Below are 9,746 nucleotides of genomic sequence, written 5' to 3' on the forward strand. Positions count from 1 at the left end.
GGATGTCTAGTAGCAAGGTAACACAGTATCTGCTTAAGAAAACGCTAGCAAATTCCAGGAATGTCATGAAAAAAAAAACTAACTACAGCATTTACATTTACCAACACCAACTACCAAAGCCTTGAATACCTATTGAGTTAGTATAAAAATGCACAGATCTTTGAAAGTAAACAGATGTTCCCATGTTTGTGTATACATGTAAGCACATAACAAGAAGGGCTTTCAGTGTTCAATAAATTTTGCAGCTAATTTCTTTAAAGGCATGGGTTCTACAAAATCAGTTCATTGTTAGAAACAGAGAGTGCCAATCAGTGCCATGGTCTCAACTGGTGCCCATGGTGCAAATCAGATTATTAGCAGTCTCATCTATCAAGGTTGTGCCTGATCTAGAATTGGCAATTTCAGATCAGAATGCTTATAAGGAATGCTTCAGGACTAGAAATATTTAAATTTTAAACACACAACATAATCCTCAGTAAAGAATTGTGAACAATAATTTACCATGAATTTCCAGCAGCATTAGAAATAATGTCATAAATTATCCATGGATGAATACCAGCTTGGGCACCAAGAGAAATGACCTCCACAGAAGAAACAAAATGAATGCCCTCAAGCAGCTCTATTACCATTTTAATTTTGCTGCAATTTAAAAAAGAAAAGTAGACATTAACAATAACATCATCTAATATGATATTAGAACACCTAACATAAATAAACAAAGAAAAAGGGCCATTCCCCTGTGCCAATCCCTGTTAAATTGGGTTAAACACCTAGCACAAACAAATTTACTATCAAGTGGCACAACCAAGACACAATTAAATTATCATTTGAAAAGCATTGTTCAAAGATATGAAATTACTTAAATTTGTATTGGAATATTCAAGAATCATTTAGTTGTAAGTTTATAGTAAATTAGATTTGACTTGGTTTACACAATCACTAGTGTAATATTAGGTCAGGTGTTGTTTTCTGCGCAAAGCCATTAGTTTTTTTTTTTTTAACCAAATTTTAATTCCACTTTTTGTTTCCAATATTTACATGTTATCAAAGCCATATCACTACTAAGAAGCAGCCTATCAGTTCTCGTATTCCTGTCAAGTAAAAAAAATCTCCTATGGTTTCCTAGTGCTGTCTTGTGAATTTTCTAGTCTCCAATGGTTCAATAGCTACATGTTGAATATTGTTATAATTTAGCAATAAAAAGAGACAAAATGCTATATATTAGCAATGTTGCTCCAATGATGACTTTGCTCCCTCCATTTATTCTCCCATTTCAACTATCATTTCAAAATAACAAGTACATGCTACTTAATCAAACTTTATTAACTTAATTTAGAGTTACATGCTGCAAAATAAAATAACATAAGACATAATCATGGAAGAGGAAGAACATAATAATCTGAGTTGCTTGATCATGCCAAAATTTTTGTGCATGATCGTTCATTTAGAGGTATCTCAAGTCAGCTCTTGTGAAATGGATCCTGTGCTCTAACCATGATCACTTAAAATTGAAAGCATTTAGTGATATTATTATCAAGAAGACTAAGAAACTGCAGCTTAGGGAGTGATGCAAGAGGATCAATCTCAACCAAATTCGTTAGTTGATTGTTAGTGAGAACCAAAGTATGCAACTTGGGCAAGAACTCTGCAATCACAAACTACCAACCCATTAAGATGCTATTACTTTAGAACAAACCAAAGCCCTCCACTCTCTTAAATGAGGAAGAAATTGTGTGTTATGTGTTTGGGGGTGTAATCAATTAGCATTTTATGAAAACACTTGACAAAAGTTAAGATTTCAGATTTTCAAGTTTTATCTTTGACCAAAATATTTATCAAGAGGCTGCTAATTTGCATCTCAGCCAGCCATGCCTAATGCTAAACCAACAAGAGGAGAGTGCAATCTAGACAAAAAAGGTTATACCCAGTGCACAAGGCTCACACTTACAGCAGGGCCTTGGAATGGAGCATGGTGTCCAAGTTCCTCAAGTAGTACCACAACCTCAATATAGAATCTATAGATTTAGTGTATAGGGTTGGGTCTTCTTTTTATTTATTTGCTTACAATATATATATATATATATATATTTGTTGTCCCTCCTTGTTGAAGCTGTGTCAATAATTCTTATGGCAAGAGCAGACTAAGGAAATAGTCACTTTGCTTTACTTGAGTTTTATATTCAAGTAGGCAACTGCTTTAGTTTTTTATTCTTCAACCTCTCTCATCTGCTTTAGTTTTAGATCGTAAACAATTACGCATAAGTCTGTGCATATCACCCTCTTGTTGTCTATGTTTATTCTTCTTCTTTTATATATACATATGTGTGTGTGTGTGTGTGAGAGTGCAATTCGTAAACCTTGTTTAGTGTAGCCATGTTCAATTATCCATTAAGGTAGGTTTTGGTTTTTGTTTACAAACATTTTTTTATGCTTTCCTCATGTTTCTATTTCCAAGCTAACTAAAATAATGTATTGAAATGAAATTCTGACCCTTATATATAATATATAAGCAAAATCCCATCAATTTTTAAGAATTAAAACACTAGTTTAGTGATTGTTCATCAGCAGCAAAGTGGCAACTGAAAAACATACACAATAAATAATAGAAATACTAAGATCAAGTTGTAGGCTCAACCCTGGATAAGTTAAGGAATGTAAAGCAAACAAAACTATCACTCCTGAGATATATAGATATAGTTGGAGACAACTGCTACTCAAACTATGGTGTGAAGAACAACAAATAGCACATAGTCACAATATACTTCGTCCAGCACGACATATAGTCATGATTTCTTAAGACAACAATAGCACATCCCTAGGTGAGCAACTGGATAGAAACACAGTACAATTATTCAGCTCATAATTAAGAACATTATTTCACGTTAGGGATAACGAAGAAAAACAACAACAACCAAAAAAAAAAAAAAAATCAGAAACTCAAGCAAATCATGAAACAAATACTAGTATTCTTCGCATAAACTAATGAATACATCAAACCTTTGTCTTCTCTGTCTTTCCAGAACCAGTGTTGATTTTCAAAGAAGAAATATCACTAGAACTGCAATCTTGTGCAGTCTTTTCACTAGGAAATGCTGCCCCACCATCTGCATTTAGAATTATACAATAGCAGTGATCTGTATCTATCAAGACCTGCAAAACAAAAAATTCCCAGATGATAAATGAAACAATGCAAGAAACAATACTTAATTCAAACATGTAAGTAATAGATTTCAATTTTTACCTCATTTCTCCGAATCTTCAGTGGATACACTTGAAAATAACTGGGGAGTCATGTATTTATAATGATATAAAAACTTTGTTGTGAGTAAAAATGAACTAAATAAATATGTGATGCACTCTCCTCACCAATTTTGAAAAGGCAAAAGCCTTAAAGCATGACAGATCATTCAAAATCAGAAAAGCATATATGTAAACAACATATTTGTCCGATATCTACTAATTTAAGTTTTACAATGGTATAAATCATTTTTATCCTTTTATTTAACATCATTATTTTTCAATTTGCATATCAATGACAAAATTGCAGATTTTTCAGCAGAAAGATAAAACAAAAGGATATAGCATATATCCATAGCATACCTCGGAAAGGGTTCAAATTGAAAGGAAATAAAAGATAGTATGGCTCAACCCAACTGTTTCATGATGAGCTCAAACTGCCAAATGTTTGGTTCAACTCAGGTCAATTGCAACCCTAGCTCAATCTTGGCAAGAGCTAGACTTCTTATGCTCCAAGCATGCATGAATAGTATGACAAAAATGTAGTTCTTTGTCCACCTATGAATATCATCAAAAATAGCTCAACCAAAAGATTTCAACTAACTTACGATTTGTAAAAGATTATTGAAAGACGAGGAGAGAAGCATACCGTGCTTGTAGTTATATCACCTTTGGATACCAAGGCACCAACTATAAACTCCAGAGCTGCAAGATCACCAATGTTTGAATCTATAGCAAAATGTAAAAGGTTTTTAGCAGTTTCTACTGGAATCTTCCTTACATATATTGTGATGAATGCATTCTCCACAGCTTCATAAATGGATTTGTCCTGTGAAAATACCTGTATGCAGCCAGCAAATATGCACAATTCACTATTTACACGAAACATCTACTGAAAGGTATGAGCAAAAAACTGATAGAAATCCAATATCATTTTCAAGCTGGAAATTTGTGTTCTCCCCAACAGTGAAGAGAAGCTGGAGATTTGCATCACTGGAAACCAATTGAAATTAGATGTCATTTTCTGTTACACACAAACACAAAGAGATGGGGGGAGGGAGGGAGAGAAATCTTACCAAAAATCTGCATCAATAATCATAAATCAACATAAAGCAAGCATTGCAGATGCCAGTAGTTCAGGATACTAAAAAAAAAACAGCAATCAAATTAGTTCTTAGATTATTATTATTATTATTATTATTATTATTATTATTATTATTATTATTATTATTATTATTATTATTTTGATGTTGGGAGATAACTTCGCTTAGTAGACATCTAATTCAAGATACTTAAGAATACAATTAGCCAAGATGAAAGGCATTGTTGTTCATATTGGCTATTGGGGATGCAAATATTCAAACAAATCCTCAAGCTCCAATACTAACAAGAGAACAATCACTTTACTAATACTGACAATATTAGCCACTAATATCTCTGTCCTAACCAATCCTTACAAGGTCAGAGTAACAACTTTGCGGAGCATAATCAAACCAACAATTCCTAAAACTTCACCCTTAAAGCAGTGCCAACCATCACATAAATAACCTTATTATAGGATATAGTATTGCTTAGAGAATATCTTCTTCATCAATATGTTCTTCTAAGAAGGCAGATTTGAAATAGCATTTTCTTTTTTTTTAACCCCTTTAGTTCAACAATAGCTCCTGCCAGGAGCTAAACATCATATAGGAAGGTATTAACCAAAAGTTGTATGGTTGGTTGGAAGCTTCTAAGAAGAAAAAGAAGAAAAAAACTTGCTAGATCAGCCATAAAGCAGCCAAAAGGATGCCTCATCAAGCTACCTTCAGTTTAGTCATAATCACACATCTTTATTGATCCTAAACATCTCACATGATCCTGGATCTGTGCAAGAATGAATTGGTCTCTACTTAATGATCATTGTATTGACAATCAAAACTGTAATGCTTCTAGAATTGCATGTCTGTGTGTAACATGGATGGACATTTATATACTTAGGCGTATGCACATACGCAAATATGTATTGTTAACAAAATTCTAGTAGCAACTCCAGGTTGATAATTTTTTTGGCTATATGCCAAATCTGGTATGCATCATTTTCACACTCATTTCCCAGCTCAAAGCATAGAGAGAGAGAGAGAGAGAGATTTACCTGCAAGGTATTGTGCTTGAGTTATGGTAATAGTGTCTGTAGTAACTCCATTAACGAGGGGTCCCCCATATTGCAAAACATGACGACCTGGTGTCACATAGCCCTGAATGGTTGGATACCTATGGTTGCCAGAGAGAGGATGACCCATTTGTCCATATGGGACAATATTTGTGTTAACTGTGCTTGGTACGCCATATATTTGAAGGTAATGCTGACCCATGTGAGGATTGTAGACACCCTGAAAAAATAGACAGAACACATCACGATTGTGCACATATTCCTTTCCAGAACTAACTGGAGTACCAAAATACCCATTAGCAGTTGAGATTTGAATTTACTGACCTGTGGGTAGGCATATTCGGATCCAAAAGATGCGTACCTGCCAAAGGAAAGATTAATGCCTTGATGTCAAAGAGCACATCAATCAGTTTAGGTTGTAATGCAAGTGGACATCAGATGATCATGTAAGTGAACACATGAAGCTCTGACATCACAAGAACAAGGCTTTTCTATCATACATAAATTACCATGACAATCATCTTGTGCTGATGCATATACCTTCGGTTTTTTGAATTAATAATAAAAACATAAAAAGCGGACGAGTTCAAAAAAATATCACGAACAAACAAACTTTAATTCACAAAAGTTAACTTGATTTTCACAAGTGTATGAATAAACTTTGCTAGTAAACATCAACTTCTACAAACCTCTGGTTGATAATCAACAATGACTTCAACAAAGAAAACGGACGCACAAGAATTTGCTCAATTAGCTATTTGTCTGGATAGGGGCAATTTAACTCTCCTATAGGCTCATTTTGCCCACGAAAGTGCAAAATCATGCGAGTTTGTAGAGATTGAGAACACCAACAGGTGGAAGTAGATTTTCACATAAGTCTTAGTTCATACTCGCCGGCCATGGTTATGTATCTCACACATGGAAGAGCCTGGTAGCCGCTTTTCTCGATAATCTTTAGGTAACGAACCTACAAAACACAACATTTACATAAATAAAGGATATTATTTTATTATGGTTGTTACGTTACGTTCAGAACCAAACTGAGCATCCAGAAGAACCAAACAGCAGGAATACATCATCATGAAGAGTCACCAAAGCAGTTTCCCCAACCAACTTGAATAAAATAAAATAAATTTCAAAGTTAAAACCAGTGGCACTGTTCACTCCTCAGAACAAGAACAAGACCAGAACTAGGGCAAGTAGGCATCAACCCCTTCGCTTAAGGTTTAGAAGTTTCACATCCCAGCAGTAGAAAGCAGCAAGCAAGAATCAGAATAATTATAATACATAGGTTCAATCATGCTCAATCACTAACATCTGTGGAAAACCACATCTCTAAGTTCAACATGCTATTCTATTCTAAAAGGAAATACAGTGCAGGAGCAGGAATACCACTTCAACAAGCACAACTTCTGTCAATGGCTAATGACAAATTACAGTGCCAAAATGGCTGAGACAGACAGAGAGTAGTTTGGCCTTTTTTTGTATCCACATCTGTGAATTTAAAAAGCAGGTTGGCCCTTTTAATGCAGAGTCAAAAGAAAGTAATATTGGAATAGGTAGTTACAGAGGAGCAGTCGTTCAGAGTCATTCATGACCTCTGTTGGGAGGACAAGCATTTCAGGGCATAATGAAACCCAAATAAGAGTCATACAAAATGCAGATTTATGTATCATGCAATCCTGGAAAGTGAGTGAAATAGTATTCTCAGTCCAACAACCAACCTTTTTTTATTATTATTATTATTTTTTTTTTATATTTGTTGATTTGATCAAGGAGAGCAGGGCAGTAATGGTAGGTGCATGGTTACATGCACGTAACAGGGAGTGATATCCTGCATCAGATTTGAGTGTTCAACCACATCAAGTATGAATCCTCCCACTTGATTGGAACACAAAGTTTGGTTTGGTTTTGGTTTATCATTCCTGATTGGAACACAAGGTTTGGTTTTATCCATTCCACCTTTGTCTAGATAGATTAAAAAAAATGAAAAAAAAGACGCAAACACAGCAGACACAGAAAGAATGAAGCATTGTAGATATACATGCAACAATATCTGAATTTTCTATTCAATAAAAAATTAAAATAAAAAAAATTGTATTTGAGAGGGGAAACCTGGATTCCTGAAACAACAAAATATGGTATCTCAAACTTCACACGTATAGAAGCTTTTCTCTCAGGAGCTGCGTCTTCAGATGTTATACTGGGAAGAGTATACTCCGCTCTAAGCATATATTCCTAAATTGAATTTGCAAAGAGTGTCAAAATTCCATGTCAAAATTGCAAGTGGAAAAGATACTGTAGCCCCACATAACCAATAGCCATGAACAAGAAATTACTAGCAAACAATACACTGAGAAAAAATTGAGGTAAACTCTCACCTTACCACCAGGAAAAGATTTAATTTTCCAGATCAAAGCATCATTTTCTGGTGCATATGAAGCAGATCCCAATGATGTCCAAACATTTGGGTTGGTAGCATCGGCTGGAACAGGCAACTCAATCTCAACATTTGTAGCAGTGCTGTAAAATTGATTCAATGCATGAATTAGTTAAGAAAAATCTAATGATCAGGCATTTCAAACAGCCCAAGCAATTGACCCATAAGTCCTTAGCCATACCTGCGAATGAACAACGGCAGGGCTCGACGCCACTTCTCCCCCAAAACAAAGCTTTTGTTGCTGAGCAAGGTCTCGGATCTCGAAACAGAGACCACCCATAGCTTCGACAAAGGAACTAGGAGTAGGGACCTCGGACTGAACCCCAATCGAAGCCCTAGGGCTCATACCCAAAATGATCTCGGAGGCAGAAGACTGATTTTTACCCCCATTTCGCTTCACGATGTCCATCAATGTTAACAAATCCCTCTCCAACAGTAAATCTTTCACGATGTGCGAACTCCCCTTAGGCGAAGGAGAACCTTCAGTCACTAACCCATCAGCCATCGTAGCCAAATTGCGTAAATCAGATGTGAGATCAGCCATTATCAACGAAATATTGAATGAGAAAACCCTAGAAATTTAGGCAATTTCTAGAGAGAAGGCAGACTCTCTCTCTCTCTAACCCATCTTTTCCCGAACCCTCAATCTCTCCTTTCACACCCACTTTCTTGTCGATACCCTCCGGCGACAGTGTTGCTAAGATTTTGGAGAAGTTTGGAGAGGATGCCAGGGGTGAGAGACGCCATTGTTGTGGTTGAAAATTATATTTTTAAAATTTTAAAAAGTATTTATGACCTAAAAGATAAAAATATACAAAAATAATAAGTATTTTTTTGTTCACCCAATTTGTTTTTAGTTTTTTAGGAAAAAAAATTTTGAAACTAGTTCCTGAAAATAAAAACAAACATATTGAAATTGATAATCTAACCATATTCTTTGAAAAAATTTAAATTATCTCAAATTAGTCATCTCAACTTAAAACTGTGTTCAATGGGTTCATTTTGTGATCTAATTCAATGATCATTTTAATTTTACAATTAAGTAACTAAAATATTTAAAACTCTTTCAAAAATTATAATAAAAAACACAAATCACTAAATCAAATCATTCCACTAGCAAAACTTTTACCGACGAATAGTGTCATCGTCGCTAAATGGTTAACTCTTTACCTACGCCAACTTGTCGTCGCCAAAAGTAAGCACACTAATAGCAACGCTCATTGTGTTGCTAAAACATAAGCCTCGTAGATAAAAGTTTTGAAATTTTGGCGCCAACCAAAAAAATTGGCGCTAAAATAATGTTATGCCTTTTTAGCGACGACAACAAGTTGCGTCGGTAAAGGTATACTTTTACCAACGAAATTGATCACTGTGTCGCCAAAAATATACTTTTAGCGATGAAAAATTGACGTCGTCGCCAAAAGTAGTCGCCAAAAGTGCAATTTCTTGTACCTTACTATAGAGGCTAATAAATTGTGTGCATGACATTAGTAAGGCCAATCATCTAGCCACACAAGATCTTATATCCCTATTTTTCCCTCCACATATTTCAAATTATTTATTTGTCATACGATAAGTTTGACCGTATAAAAAGAAATGATTTAAGACAATGGGTCAAGCCCATTTTGCCCAATGGGTCAAGCTCGTGTGGTGATTTTTGGATCCAATGGGTCAACCCCATTTTGGTCATAACCTCCCTCTCTACAAAACTTGGGCACCCCATGAGGCACACCCCAAGGTCCAATCCTTTGCCTTATAAACCCACTCAAAACATCCCACCAAATCAATGTGGGACAAGCCATTTTCCGACCTTAAGGAATTTTCACCAAAACTCCATTTCTATGGAGCTCACTTTGGCTTCAATTTCCCATTCATCCGATAATGGTTTTGAGCAACCAAATATACCACGTGAATCAC

The 9,746-nt window shown here is 35.2% G+C and overlaps 1 protein-coding gene and 1 long non-coding RNA gene across 2 annotated transcripts; both read right to left on the reverse strand.

Annotated features, from left to right (window-relative positions):
• Window positions 1-274: 274 nt before the first annotated feature.
• LOC145790727 (uncharacterized) lies at window positions 275-4,145 on the reverse strand. The gene is made up of 4 exons (XR_014329791.1): window positions 4,019-4,145; window positions 3,887-3,942; window positions 2,998-3,795; window positions 275-639 (listed from the first exon to the last, which is right to left on the reverse strand). It is a non-coding gene; the product is annotated as an uncharacterized LOC145790727 (long non-coding RNA).
• Window positions 4,146-5,723: 1,578 nt separating this feature from the next.
• Window positions 5,724-8,865, reverse strand: LOC145790728 (uncharacterized). The gene is made up of 5 exons (XM_082869237.1): window positions 8,011-8,865; window positions 7,771-7,912; window positions 7,505-7,627; window positions 6,079-6,356; window positions 5,724-5,750 (listed from the first exon to the last, which is right to left on the reverse strand). The coding sequence occupies exons 1-2, from the start codon at window positions 8,371-8,373 to the stop codon at window positions 7,895-7,897; spliced, it is 381 nt and encodes a 126-aa protein (XP_082725363.1). The 5' UTR covers window positions 8,374-8,865; the 3' UTR covers window positions 5,724-5,750; window positions 6,079-6,356; window positions 7,505-7,627; window positions 7,771-7,894.
• Between the last annotated feature and the right edge of the window lie 881 nt (window positions 8,866-9,746).

Source organism: Camellia sinensis, chromosome 1, assembly GCF_055761805.1.
Source record: "Camellia sinensis isolate YWXY chromosome 1, ASM5576180v1, whole genome shotgun sequence".
NCBI classification, from domain to species: Eukaryota; Viridiplantae; Streptophyta; class Magnoliopsida; order Ericales; family Theaceae; genus Camellia; species Camellia sinensis.